We start from the raw sequence: 15,752 nt of genomic DNA on the forward strand, positions 1-15,752 counted from the left end.
ATGGGGAAACAATGGAAACAGTGACAGACTTTATTTTGGGGGCTCCAAAATCACTGGAGATGGTGACTGCAGCCATGAAATTAAAAGACGCTTGCTCCTTGGAAGAAAAGTTATGACAATCCTAGACAGAATATTAAAAAGCAGAGACATTACTTTGTCAATAAAGGTCCATCTAGTCAAAACTATGGTTTTTCCAGTAGTCATGTATGGATGTGAGAGTTGGACTATAAAGTTGAACACCGAAGAATTGATGGTTTTGAACTATCGTGTAGGAGAAGACTCTTGAGAGTCCCTTGGACTGCAAAGAGATCCAACCAGTCCATCCTAAAGGAAATCAATCCTGAAAATTCATTGGAAGGACTGAATGCTGAAGCTGAAACTCCAATACTTTGGCCACCTGATGTGAAGGACTTTTTAATACAATCAAATGGTTACTTTAAATAAAAAAAGAGGGGAGGAGCCAAGATGGCGGAGGAATAGGACAGGGAGACCATTTTCTCCCCTACGAATTCATCGAAAGAACATTTGAACGCTGAGCAAACTTCACAAAACAACTTCTGACCACTAGCAGAAGACACCAGGCGCCCAGAAAAGCAGCCCATCATCTTAGAAAGGAGGTAGGACAAAATATAAAAGATAAAAAGAGAGACAAAAGAGCTAGGGATGGAGACCCGTCCTGGGAAGGGAGTCGTAATAGAGGAAGTTTCCAAACACCAGGAAATCCTCGCACTGGCGGGTCTGGAGGAAGTTTTCGAATCTCGGAAGGCAACCTAACTGGGAGGTAAAATAAATAAAACCCACAGATTACATGCCTAAAAGCAACTCCCAGCAGAAAAGTACCCCAGACGCATGCATCCGCCACCAGCAATTGGGGGCGGAACGGAGAGGAGCGGGTGGCATTGCTTAGGGTAAGGACCGGCCCGAATGCCCTGAGGGCAATCGGAGGGAGCAAACGTGAGATAGCAACTTAATCTGTGGGACAGCAAGAGAGAGAGAGAAAATTAACGGCCAGAACACACTGCCGGCCATTCGCAGAACAAAGGGACTGAGCAACTCCAGAGAAGAGCTAGCCGGGGGAACTGGCCCATCCCCGGCTGGAGGCAGGAGGCAGGGGGAGGGGAAAGGGGCAAACTCGGCCCCAGAGACGGCACCCCCTACCAAACTGCAAACAGGCCTCCAGTTTCTAACCAAAGACTTCCTGAGATTCTGGATGGTCAACATCCGCCGGGAGGGTCGCGGCTAGAGGCCAGCTCCCAAGAATAGACACAAGGCGCACGCACCTGACTGGGGCGCGCGGAAACTGAGGCTGGGACCGCGGAGGGGAGAAGGCGCACCGCACCCGGGGAGAGTGCGCCCGTCAAGCTCCTGGCTGCCTGAGCTGCTCGGGCGGGGGAAGGCACAAAACGCAGGCCCAACCGAGTCCACGCTTTTGTGGAGCACCCGAAAACTGGAACCGCACGCAACACAGGGCCTGCTCCATGTAGAGCAGCGGGGAGCCTGAGCAGTGTAGACGGGGAGAGCGCACACCCGTGAGCGGGGCAAGCCCAGTGTGGCTGGAACACTGGGAGTGCTCCCCACACACGCCAGTGACATTTGTCTGCAGCGCCCCTCCCTCCCCACAGCACGACCGAACAAGCGAACCTGAACAAGAGACCACTTCTGCCCGCTTGTGTCAGGGCGGAAATTAGACACTGAAGAGACTGGCAAACAGAAGCCAAATAAACAAAGGGAACCACTTCAGAAGTGACTGGTGCAACAGATTAAAATCCCTGTAGGTAACACCAACTACACTGGAAGGGGCCTATAGATATCGAGAAGTGTAAGCTGGAACGAGGAGCTATCTGAAACTGAACCGAACCCACACTGACCCAACAGCTCCAGAGAAATTCCTAGATATATTTTTACTTTTTTTTTTAATTAAAAAAAATTTCTTTTTTTAATTTTTTCTTTTATTTTCTTTTAAAATTCCCTATTACTCCCCCATTACTCCTTAACTTTCATTTTCATTTTCATATATTTTATTATTTTTTTTAATTAGGAAAATATTTTTTTTCTTGTTTTATTTTTTCTCTTATTTTCTTTTAAAGTCCTCTATTACTCCTCTATTACTACTTAATTTTCATTTTCATTTCACTCTAACCTCGAAAAAAAAAAAGAAGCCATATTTTTAAACTGAACTTCATATATTTCTAAAATTTTTTGTGTTTTTGTTTTCAATATTGTATTTTTAAGAGTCTAACCTCTACTCTAGATTTTTAATCTTTGTTTTTCAGTATTTGATATCAATTTTGGACATTTAAGAATCCAATACTCAGCACCCATTTTTACTCAGAAGTGTGTTGATTACTCTCTCCCACTTTTGACTCTCCGTTTTCTACCTCAGAACACCTCTTATTTCCTCCCTTCCCCTTCTCTTCCCAATCCAATTCTGTGAATCTGTGTGGGTGTCTGGGCTACAGAGAACACTTTGGGAGCAGAGAACTGTGTAGATCTGTCTTTCCTCTTGAATCCCCCCTTTTTCTCCTCCTGCTCATCTCTATCTCCCTCCTCCCTCTCCTCTTCTTCATGTAACTCTGTGAACCTCATGGGGTAGAATCTTTTCACTATTAACCTAGAAGTTTTATTATCAGTGCTGTATAGTTGGAGAAGTCTTGAGATTACTGGAAGAATAAAACTGAAATCCAGAGGCAGGAGACTTAAGCCCAAAACCTGAGAACACCAGAAAACTCCTGACTACACAGAACATTAAGTAATAAGAGACCATCCAAAAGCCTCCATACCTACACTGAAACCAACCACCACCCAAGAGCCAATAAGTTCCAGAGCAAGACATACCACGCAAATTCTCCTGCAACGCAGGAACATAGCCCTGAGCGTCAACATACAAGGCTGCCCAAAGTCACACCTAACACATAGACCCATCTCGAAACTCATTACTGGACACTCCATTGCACTCCAGAGAGAAGAAATCCAGTTCCACACACCAGAACACCGACGCAAGCTTCCCTAACCAGGAAACCTTGACAAGCCAATTGTCCAACCCCACCTACTGGGAGAAACCTCCACAATAAAAAGGAACCACAGACCACCAGAATACAGAAAGCCCACTCTAGACACAGCAATCTAAACAAGATAAAAAGGCAGAGAAATACCCAACAGGCAAAGGAACATGAAAAATGCCCACCAAGTCAAACAAAAGAGGAGGAGATAGGGAATCTACCTGAAAAACAATTTAGAATAATGATAATAAAAATAATCCAAAATCTTGAAAACAAAATGGAGTTACAGATAAACAGCCTGGAGACAAAGATTGAGAAGATGCAAGAAATGTTTAATAAGGACCTTGAAGAAATAAAAAATAGTCAATTAAAAATGAATAATGCAATAAATGAGATCAAAAACAGTCTGGAGGGAATCAACAGTAGAATAACGGAGACAGAAGATAGGATAAGTGAGGTAGAAGATAAAATGGTGGAAATAAATGAAGCATAGAGGAAAAAAGAAAAAAGAATCAAAAGAAATGAGGACAACCTCAGGGACCTCTTAGACAATGTGAAACGCCCCAACATTCAAATCATAGGAGTCCCAGAAGAAGAAGACAAAAAGAAAGGCCATGAGAAAATACTCGAGGACATAATAGCTGAAAACTTCCCTAAAATAGGGAAGGAAATAGTTACACAGGTCCAAGAAACCCAGAGAGTCCAAAACAGGATAAACCCAAGGTGAAACACCCCAAGACACATATTAATAAATTAACAAAGATCAAACACAAAGAACAAATATTAAAAGCAGCAAGGGAGAAACAACAAATAACACACAAAGGGATTCCCATAAGGATAACAGCTGATCTATCAATAGAAACTCTTCAGGCCAGAAGGGAATGGCAGGACATACTGAAAGTAATGAAAGAGAATAACCTACAACCTAGATTACTATACCCAGCAAGGATCTCATTCAGATATGAAGGAGAATTCAAAAGCTTTACAGACAAGCAAAAGCTGAGAGAATTCAGCACCACCAAACCAGCTCTTCAACAAATGCTAAAGGATCTTCTCTAGACAGGAAACACAGAAAGGGTGTATAAACGCGAACCCAAAACAACAAAGTAAATGGCAATGGGACCATACCTATCAATAATTACCTTAAATGTAAATGGGTTGAATGCCCCAACCAAAAGACAAAGACTGGCTGAAGGGATACAAAAACAAGACCCCTATATATGCTGTCTACAAGAGACCCACCTCAAAATAAGTGACACATAAGACTAAAAGTGAAGGACTGGAAAAAAATATTTCACACAAACGGAGACCAAAAGAAAGCAGGAGTCGCAATACTCATATCACATAAAATAGACTTTAAAATAAAGGCTGTGAAAAGAGACAAAGAAGGACACTACATAATGATCAAAGGATCAATCCAAGAAGAAGATATAACAATTATAAATATATATGCACCCAACATAGGAGCACCACAATATGTAAGGCAAACGCTAACAAGTATGAAAGAGGAAATTAACAGTAGCACAATAATAGTGGGAGACTTTAATACCTCACTCACAACTATGGATAGATCAACTGAACAGAAAATTAACAAGGAAACACAAACTTTAAATGACACAATGGACCAGCTAGACCTAATTGACATCTATAGGACATTTTAACCCAAAACAATCAACTTCACCTTTTTCTCAAGTGCACACGGAACCTTCTCCAGAATAGATCACACCCTTGGCCATAAATCTAGCCTTGGTAAATTCAAAAAAATTGAAATCATTCCAGTCATCTTTTCTGACCACAGTACAGTAAGATTAGATCTCAATTACAGGAAAAAAATTATTAAAATTCAAACATATGGAGGCTAAATAACACACTTCTGAATAACCAACAAATCATAGAAGAAATCAAAATATGCATAGAAATGAATGAAAATGAAAACACAACAACCCCAAACCTATGGGACACTGTAAAAGCAGTGCTAAGGGGAACGTTCATAGCATTACAGGCTTACCTCAAGAAACAAGAAAAAAGTCAAATAAATAACCTAACTCTACACCTAAAGCAACTAGAGAAGGAAGAAATGAAGAACCCCAGGGTTAGTAGAAGGAAAGAAATCTTAAAAATTAGGGCAGAAATAAATGCAAAATAAACTGAAGAGACCAGCAAAAATCAACAAAGCTAAAAGCTGGTTTTTTGAAAAAATAAACAAAATTGACAAACCATTAGCAAGACTCATTAAGAAACAAAGGGAGAAGAACCAAATTAACAAAATTAGAAATTAAAATGGAGAGATCACGACAGACAACACTGAAATACAAAGGATCATAAGAGACTACTACCAGCAGCTCTAGCCAATAAAATGGACAACTTGGAAGAAATGGACAAATTCTTAGAAAAGTATAACTTTCCAAAACTGAACCAGGAAGAAATAGAAGATCTTAACAGACCCATCACAAGCACGGAAATCAAAACTGTAATCAGAAATCTTCCAGGAAACAAAAGCCCAGGACCAGATGGCTTCACAGCTGAATTCTACCAAAAATTTAGAGAAGAGCTAACACCTATCCTACTCAAACTCTTCCAGAAAATTGCAGAAGAACGTAAACTTCCAAACTCATTCTTTGAGGCCACCATCACCCTAATTCCAAAACCAGACAAAGATGCCACAAAAAAAGAAAACTACAGGCTAATATCACTAATGAACATAGATGCAAAAATCCTTAACAAAATTCTAGCAAACAGAATCCAACAACATATTAAAAAAATCATACACCATGACCAAGTGGGCTTTATCCCAGGGATGCAAGGATTCTTCAATATCCACAAATCAATCAATGTAATACACCACATTAACAAATTGAAAGACAGCAACCATATGATCATCTCAATAGATGCAGAAAAAGCCTTTGACAAAATTCAACATCCATTTATGATTAAAACTCTCCAGAAAGCAGGAATAGAAGGAACATACCTCAACATAATAAAAGCTACATATGACAAACCCACAGCAAGCATTACCCTCAATGGTGAAAAATTGAAAGCATTTCCCCTGAAACCAGGAACAAGACAAGGGTGCCCACTCTCACCACTACTATTCAACATAGTTTTGGAAGTGTTGGCCACAGCAGTCAGAGCAGAAAAAGAAGTAAAAGGAATCCAGATAGGAAAAGAAGAAGTGAAACTCTCGCTGTTTGCAGATGACTTGATACTCTACATAGAAAACCCTAAAGACTCTACCAGAGTCTACCAGAAAATTACTAGAGCTAATCAACGAATATAGTAAAGTTGCAAGATATGAAATTAACACACAGAAATCCCTTGCATTCTTATACACTAACAATGAGAAAACAGAGAAATTAAGGAAACAATACCATTTACCATTGCAACAAAAAGAATAAAATACTTATGAGTATATCTACCTAAAGAAACAAAACACCTATACATAGAAAACTATAAAACACTGATGAAAGAAATCAAAGAGGACACAAACAGATGGAGAAATATACCGTGTTCATGGATTGGAAGAATCAATATTGTCAAAATGACTATATTACCCAAAGCAATCTATAGATTCAATGCAATCCCTATCAAGCTACCAACAGTATTTTTCACAGAACTAGAACAAATAATTTCACAATTTGTATGGAAATACAAAAAACCTCGAATAGCCAAAGTAATCTTGAGAAAGAAGAATGGAACTGGAAGAATCAAGCTGCCTGACTTCAGGCTATACTACAAAGCCACAGTCATCAAGACAGTATGGTACTGGCACAAAGACAGAAATATAGATCAATGGAACAGAATAGAAAGCCCAAAGATAAATCCACCAACCTATGGACACCTTATCTTCGACAAAGGAGGAAGAATATAGAATGGAAAAAAGACAACCTCTTTAACAAGTGGTGCTGGGAAAACTGGTCAACCACTTGTAAAAGAATGAAACTAGAACACTTTCTAACACCATACACAAAAATAAACTCAAAATGGATTAAAGATCTAAATGTAAGACCAGAAACCATAAAACTCCTAGAGGAGAACATAAGCAAAACACTCTCCGACATAAATCACAGCAGGATCCTCTATGACCCACCTCCCAGAATATTGGAAATAAAAGCAAAAATAAACAAATGGGACCTATGAAACTTAAAAGCTTTTGCACAAGAAAGGAAACTATAAGCAAGGTGAAAAGACAGCCCTCAGATTGGGAGAAAATAATAGCAAATGAAGCAACAAAGAATTAATTTCAAAAATATACAAGCAACTCCTGCAGCTCAATTCCAGAAAAATAAATGACCCAATCAAAAAATGGGCCAAAGAACTAAACAGACATTTCTCCAAAGAAGACATACAGATGGCTAACAAACACATGAAAAGATGCTCAACATCACTCATTATCAGAGAAATGTAAATCAAAACCACAATGAGGTACCATTACACACCAGTCAGGACGGCTGCTATCCAAAAGTCTACAAGCAATAAATGCTGGAGAGGGTGTGGAGAAAAGGGAACCCTCTTACACTGTTGGTGGGAATGCAAACTAGTATAGCCGCTATGGAGAACAGTGTGGAGATTTCTTAAAAAACTGGAAATAGAACTGCCATATGACCCAGCAATACCACTGCTGGGCATACACACTGAGGAAACCAGATTTGAAAGAGACACATGCACCCCAATATTCATCACAGCACTGTTTATAAGAGCCAGGACATGGAAGCAACCTAGATGCCCATCAGCAGACAAATGGATAAGGAAGCCGTGGTATATATATACTATGGAATATTACTCAGCCATTAAAAAGAATTCATTTGAATCAGTTCTAATAAGATGGATGAAACTGGAGCCCATTATACAGAGTGAGGTAAGCTAGAAAGATAAAGACCAATACAGTATACTAACGCATATATATGGAATTTAGAAAGATGATAACGATAACCCTATCTGCAAAACAGAAAAAGAGACACAGATGTACAGAACAGACTTTTGGACTCTGTGGGAGAAGGCGGGGGTGGGATGTTTCGAGAGAACAGCATTGAAACATGTATATTACCTAGGGTGAAAAAGATCACCAGCCCAGGTTGGATGCATGAGACAAGTGCTCGGGCCTGGTGCACTGGGAAGACCCAGAGGAATCGGGTGGAGAGGGAGGTGGGAGGAGGGATCGGGATAGGGAATACATGTAAATCCATGGCTGATTCATGTCAATGTATGGCAAAAACCACTACAATATTGTAAAGTAATTAGCCTCCAACTAATAAATTTAAATGGGAAAAAATAAATAAATAAATAAATAAAGATTTACCACATTTTCCTTCATCTTTCTTAGCTTTTCATCTATCTCTCTCAACCGATTCTGCTGATCCCGCTGTTCTTTGGTGTTTCGAAGAAACTTTTCTCCTGGGGTTACTTCTGTTTTTCTATCATCACCATTAAGGTCAGGTTCCTAATTCAAAAAAAAAAAAAATTAAATTCATTCACAGGCTGGAACTGTACCATCACATATTTTTCCAGAGTAACTGAGCCCTGAAGGTTGGCTTTGCTTCTCATACAATATTCCTTCTCATCAAAATAATACTTGGAAATAATTCTCTAATGTCTTCCTATTTGGCGGGGAGAAGGTCCAATTGTACATAAAACAAGAGGCGGTTGTGCAACAATGCAAAGAGAATTGGACTTCTCAAAGTCAGGAGTTTTGAACTCTGGCTTTTCCTGGTTCCTGACTGAGATGGCCTTAGGGGAATCAAAGAACCTCTCTGAGCTTTAATTTCATCATCTGCAAAAGGATAATAACTTTAAGATCTAGCCCCAAAGTCATCACAGTACATCACATGCATGCATAAAATCTTAATAACTAACAAATACAGGCTGAATATGTCCTTTGAAAAGAATAAACATTATGTATCTCATTAGGAAGTATCTCATTAGGCTTCAGTACTATCAGCAGTATTTGAATTGACAGAACCATATTTTCCCAAAGTTAGTATTATTTCTAGATAATTAAAATGGATATTTCTTGACAGAAATCTGGTCTTGTATCTATAACTAAACTTCCTACATTTCCTCCACAGGTTTCCTACTCTGTATTGTCATGAGGTAACAGGCAAAAATGACATTTTTTAAGTTGCCTTAGGCAGAATCTTCCCACATTCTCATTCCTTAAATAGAGTTGGTCACCATTTCACTTTTAATATCATTTTTTAATACCTTTTTCATCAAAGCCTTTCTCTTTTTCTTACTGCCTTCTCATCATCACTTGAACTAGTACTTTTCAGACTCCAGTGTGCTTCAGTGTCACCTCCAGAGCCCGTGAAAATATTCAAAGGCTCAGGCTCCACCCTGGAGACTCTGACTCAACAGATAAGGACTAGGGACACCTGAAGAAACAACTGCTCAAAACTTTGAGAAGTACTGACTTAACGGACGAGGTCCTCACTCCGTCATGGCTCTGAGGCTCATCTCTTGTTGCTTGGGTCTCAGACTCAAAACTTCAGGGATACTGCCCACTGCTAGTTCGCCACTCTCCATGCCTCTCCCTTACAACTCCTCATAGAGACTCCTACTTTTCTGAGCACAGAACAAACATATTTCCCTAAAAAATATCTCCTGACACACCCAGTAAGGGCAATTTCTTTCCCAGTCATGCCACATGTTCCCTCACTGCACTTACCACACTGTCCCAGCCCAGACAGGGATCGTGACTGGTCCCACCCCGTGTCCCTGTACCCAACACAAACCTGAAGCTGGATCAGCACTGCCAATAGACTGTTACTTTGGTTCTCAGAACTCTGATCACTCCAATGTTTTAATGAAATTCATATAGCATAAAGCTCTAATGAAGAGACTATTAAAAGAGTATCTCAATTTCAAGAAGTGACTCTCTTACATCTTATTTCCCCCAAAGGGGACTGGCTTCTGGAAGCTCTAGAAGCATCCACTGAGTAAATTACAAGTGACAAGATCTTTAAGAAGGAAACATAATGTTAAGGAAGAGTTTGTAATAGCTGTTACCAAGGTCTTCCCGCAGCTCTACACATCCAGCATTTTATGACCCACTTTGAAGTTAAGATACACAGTGTCTCCATCTGTTTGAGCTGCTATTACAGAATACCACAGATAGGGTGGCTTATAAACAACAGACATGTATTTCTGACAGTTCTGGAGGTATGGAAGTCTAAGATCAAGGGGCTGGCAGATCTCATATCTAGAGAAGGCCTGCTTCCTACTTCCTAAATGGCCATCTTCTGGTTATGTCCTCACATAATAAAAGGGACACAGAAGCTCTTTGGGTCTCTTTTACAAGGGCACTAACCCTATTCATGGGGGCTCCACCCCATGACCAAATTACTCCCAAAGGCCTCCTCTCCAAATAATCACACTGGGGATTAGATTTCAACATATGGATTTGGTGTGTACATACTCAGTCTATAGAATATAATGACCTAAAAAACACCCAAACTGCATTTCATTTTTAAATAGAAAAAATATCGTTTAAAGGACATTTTTTAAAAATCTACAACTGTGATTTTCTAAAAATCATTGGATAGGCTAAAAAAGAAAAACAAAAAAAAATTGTAAAGCAGACTTCATCAATATTTTTAAATTTTACTTATCTAAAGCCACCACTAAGAAATGCCACAGGCTAAGAGAAAAATGTAACACATAAATGTGACACAGGATTTGCATCCAATATATACAAGGAATTCCACACAACTCAATAAAAACAAGAATCAATATTTTTTTAAAATCTAGTTTTAAAATGACTTGAACAGATACTTCATAAAAAAGATAACATAAATGACAAATAAGCACATGAAAAAGCCCTCAACATCATTAAGTCATCAGAGAAATGCAAATTAAAGTCCCAATGAGGTCACTACATAGCCACTAGAACAGGACAAATGAAAAAGTTTATTAAAATTAAACATTGGAGAGGTATGGAGCAAACGAACTCACACATTGTTGGTATCAGTATATAATGACACAAACATTTTAAGAACTGCTTGACAATTTCTTAAAAAATTAAATGCTTGTCTAATCCTATGACTCAACAATTCCACTCCTGTGTCTTCATCTAAGAGAAATGAAAATGATGACTCAAACTCTGAACATGAATATTCGGAGCAGCTTCATGCACTTAGCCAAATGCCTACTAAGACCAGAATGATAAACTATAATGAACATTTGATGCAAGCTGGGACACTCACTCTTTCTCCCTGACCTCTGCCTTATGGTTAGGTTTAGTCAATGTTGGGAAGGAGTGTTAGAATGTTATAGGGCAGCAAGAAAGAGTTTAGGGTATTCTCCCCTTCCACTCCCTGCTTTGCCACTATGATTTGGGCAGCAATATATCCCTGACATGCCCATTAAGAGGATTTTCTTAGATTCAACTGAATATTCATGTTCAAGAGCAAACAAAGGCCACACTTGGAACCAGTCAATTCAGAAAGATGAGTGCATGCACGCTCAGTTGCTTAGTCATGTCCAACTCTTTTCAACCCTATGGACTACAGCCCACCAGGCTCCTCTGTCCATGAGATTCTCCAGGCAAGAATACTGGAGTAGGTGGCCATTTGCTCCTTCAGGGAATCTTTCCAACGCAGGAATTGAATCCACGTCTCCAGCATCTCCTGCATTGGCAGCCATATCCTTTACACTGAGCTATCTGGGAAGCCCAACTCAGAAGACTATAGGACAGGAAACACAGTGTCAGGTATCCCTGGTCAATGGGAGTTTTTGCTGCAGTCCACATCATAACAATATAGGTACAAGGGGCAAGGAAGCTACCCTGGCTTAATTGTTTCATATCCAATAGAAGCCTCATCTGTTGAAATGACTCCATAGGTACATTATCTGGGTCTCAGCAAGGGACATTCCCAGCCACAAGAATCACTGCATTTAGGGAAGCCCAAAGTATGGCTCCCCCTACAGGTCTCTACAATTCTTCCAATCCAGAGGTCATTTTTAGCATAAGCAAAGTTGCCTCCTATCATTGTTGACATTCCAACTTTCATCAGATTGCCACAGAAACAGCTCAAATTGTCATGCTGAAGAGGAAGGAGTTGGTTAATCCTCTGCTCATGCCCAATATGATTACAATTTTGGATGGCAGATTCTTCTACCACAACTCTAGCCTCCCCAAGTTCCAATACAACTTTTCTTTTCCCTAACCCCTGGTGCTAGTCCCTAAGTATCCCAGCATCCCTTATTGGCTCCTTTCTTTAAATCTATAAATAGTTCCTTCATTTCATTATCTTCAAAATCCAACCTGGGTCAATTTCTGTTCCTTGCCCAGAACTCTAACTCTGTATGTATGTGTGTATGTGCACACACTTGTAGAGAAATAGACTGGAAGGAAATTTAGCTTGATGGTAAATGGTAAGGTAAGGTAAGGTAAAAATCTTGATTTGACCTTGTTTTTCTTAGACACTTCTGTATTTCCTGAATTTTCTACAGTAACCCTATACTGATTTCATATGCATACAAAGTTATTTTTTATTTTTAATAAAACAAAATATTACCAAGCCTATCTTCATTCTACTTTGACAATGTGACTCTCTGTACCAAAAGATACTGGTCTCAAGGTTAGATTTTAGCCCGAGTTCTGCAAGTCACTTTTTCTTTCTTGGTCTCAACTTCCTCTGAGAAAGTTTCTTCCAGTTCTGAAGGCTGAGTCTGCAATTCACCACAGTTAAAGCCAAGGATATATAATATCTTTCCTCAGTCTTTGTCTCTGATAGCATAACCATATAGTACAAATATTTGAAGGACAGCATGTGACGAAAGCAGAGGCCAAGAAAAGGTAATCATTTGTTCTGGCAAAGATTGCATAGTGGTATATTCAAGAAGCTCTGTGGTGCCAGGAGAGGTTCTGTTGTCACATCCAAGTGCCAATCAGTACCATCTGTTTTCCTGATCATCAGAAAGATCTTGATTTCCTCTGGGTGAAAGTTTTTAGCAGATTCTCTGACCATGCATATTGTTTCTCTATTTCTTGAGTCATACAAAAATGCCTTTATTCAGTTAAAGTAAAATTCAGTTCCATAAAAACTCTCTATAATATGCACAGAATATCTAAGGAGCCACAAGAATAGAACAGATCATGAGGTCAAGATATTTGCCGATTTGACTAATTGATTGCCAAGGGATTCTAAGTTGATTCTTAGAAAAATATCTGTGATGTTGACTAAGCCAACAGGGGTCTTTGAAGCTAAGTAAACCCATTTCTAAAAGCCAAATACAGAGGAAATTACTCACGCCTTCATAAGTTATCTGATATGAAAATAAGGCATTGAGTTAAGGGCCAGAAAAATACAAACCTGCCTAAACAAAGCCAGCTTGCCCTGTGTTTTCAAGCTAATGGTATGCTTTTCCACAGGCTACTGCTATTTCCTGTCATCAGATGGATCTTTTGCCTGGCAGTACTAAAACTAAAGAAAAAAAATCTTTTAGCCAGATTGTTTTTATCATTCTGAAATACTTCCATGAAATGAAAGAAATCTTGACTACACAAGAGGCTTAGCATAGAAAAACCAAGAAATATAAACTTCAAAGTAATCTGTAAAACACAGGTAGCAAGAATTTCACAGATTTAATTGGGAATGTTTGCCAGGTGGTGCAGTGATAAAGAATCTGCCTGCCAAGGCAGGAGACACAAGAGACGCGGGTTCAATCCCTGAGTCAGGAGGATTCCCTGGAGGAGGGACCAAGAGGAGCTTGGCAGGCTATGATCCATGGGGGTCACAAAGAGTCTGAATGACTAAGTTTGAACACGCACATGTTTGCCAGGTTAGCATCAGAGGCAAGGATGTCTGAATTAACTTCCTGTTTATTCCTCAATCCAGAAACCCATGCTCTCATGGCATACTTCTATATTTTTTTTAAATGAACAGATGGTTAATAAGATTTCTGGGCTTGTGACTGACATACATAAAACAACTCCTCGGTTCCTGACCTTGATCAGCATATTAAGTAATTTGAGATCAAGTGAACAGCATGGCCATTATTGAAACTCTGCAAGTTTCTGGACTCAATAACAAAACATCTTTTAAGATTACACATCAAAACATGTTTTATATTTCCTCAAGGTTAGCTAACATTGAAACAGAAAGAGATCAAAAAACAGTTAATTGCTGGTCAAAATTTTCTTGGCAATAGAAGAGGTAAATACAGCTACAATTTTCCTCAATCAAATGTTTGTTAGTATTTGTTGGTCTTATCAAAATCATATACAACTGAATCAACAGTTTAAGAACAAGAAAATAAATTGAGTTGAGGAGAACCTTTATAGTCAATTAAACTAGCTGACTTAAGAACAAAGAAATTCCTCATATGTCAATGAGAGCCATTTCTGAACACTCTCTCCCAACCAGGAAAACAAAATCTAATGATGAACTGGAATGCTAGATTTAGTAAGACTGATTGCATGAGAGATGAATAAATTACACTTCTTTACAAGAGCCAAACTGAATAGAATTTATTATTGAATCCAGTTGCTAAGGACTTAAACTGAGTGCTTACATAACGCCTATATCTTGGATATTTCTGGAGAAAGCTGGAATGTAACACAGCTGCAAATAAGAAATACAGTAACTAAATTATAGAACATCACTCAATTTTATGGTGGGATTTACAGTACGTGGAAAGAAATAACTGATTTGTTGGAGGTTAGGGGATGGATACAAAAAGCTATGCACAGTGAAACCACAGATCCTAAGGAAAAAAATTGCTTCAATTAGTTCTCTTTTGCTATGATGAATGAAAATAAAAAGCAGATGTAAAACTAACCACATGATATTACTCACATTACAGCAACAGCAGCCATTCTTTCTTCTGAAAGTGACCACGAGCTTTGTTTTACACTAAAGAAATCAGACATGTGAAAGCCAAACGCTGCTTTTAAAACATCTCCATGAAGCTAATAGCAAGGGCACCTACATGAGAACATTGTAATCAGCAAACTCATAAGGAAGAGATTCCTCATCTGCCCCTTTCACAACAACCAATACTTCCTTAATCTCAGAGTCACCTCTCTGGAGCCCCTCAAATTATTGATTCATCCTGGGCTTATGTGCCTACCAGTTTAGCATCTTATTGTTGCCACAGTCGGGTAAGTCAGAAATCCTGTGTGTTTCAACTTGTTTGGGAAACTATTTTCCTGATCAAAATTTTAAAACTTTCAAATGAATTTTTAACATATCACTCCTTATTAACATACCACTCCTTCTTCAAACTTTCCTTTCCCAGTGCTCCCCCAGCATATGTTTTCTATACTTCTCATAAGATAAGTTCCCATATTGTGGTACTTTCACTGAATGGTCGGCCCACTGCACAAATCGGTCTATGTTTATATGTCCTATCCTCCAGTATCCGACGAGATGCTTTAAGGTTGGAGGTAAAGCCACATATTAATCTGGATACTCAGCTTCCACCACCACGTCATCTCTCACGAAATAACAGGCATTCAAAGATGTTTTGATGGCCTGGGCAGGGGCTGGGCAAGGTACTTCAGTGCAAGGAGGAGGCCTGTGTTTTGTAGGCAACACAATACGGCGTGATGGATGGTGCAGCAAACTGGAAAACTTGTGCTTCATGGAAAGCAGCAGTTGCTCCTCAGCTCAGTCCTATACACTGTCAATCAACACTTCAAGCCTAATGTTGCCAGATTTTCTAATTTTTCAAAAGAAACTAGAAATCTGGACCTTTTCTATGCGTTCACCCATTTTCACCAGTTTTCAACCTCATGCTACGTGATGGTGGCCT

The 15,752-nt window shown here is 39.2% G+C and overlaps 1 protein-coding gene across 6 annotated transcripts in view; it reads right to left on the reverse strand.

Annotated features, from left to right (window-relative positions):
- The window catches only part of FSIP1 (fibrous sheath interacting protein 1), a 222,348-nt gene that overhangs the window by 143,534 nt on the left and 63,062 nt on the right, over positions 1 to 15,752 (reverse strand). For all 6 annotated transcript variants that reach the window (XM_070468987.1, XM_070468986.1, XM_070468988.1 and 3 more), the window contains one exon: positions 8,296 to 8,436. In XM_070468987.1, the coding sequence (XP_070325088.1) occupies positions 8,296 to 8,436 (141 nt within the window). The remainder of the gene's footprint in view (positions 1 to 8,295; positions 8,437 to 15,752) is intronic.

Source organism: Odocoileus virginianus, chromosome 6 (assembly GCF_023699985.2).
Source record: "Odocoileus virginianus isolate 20LAN1187 ecotype Illinois chromosome 6, Ovbor_1.2, whole genome shotgun sequence".
In the NCBI taxonomy this organism is placed as follows: Eukaryota; Metazoa; Chordata; class Mammalia; order Artiodactyla; family Cervidae; genus Odocoileus; species Odocoileus virginianus.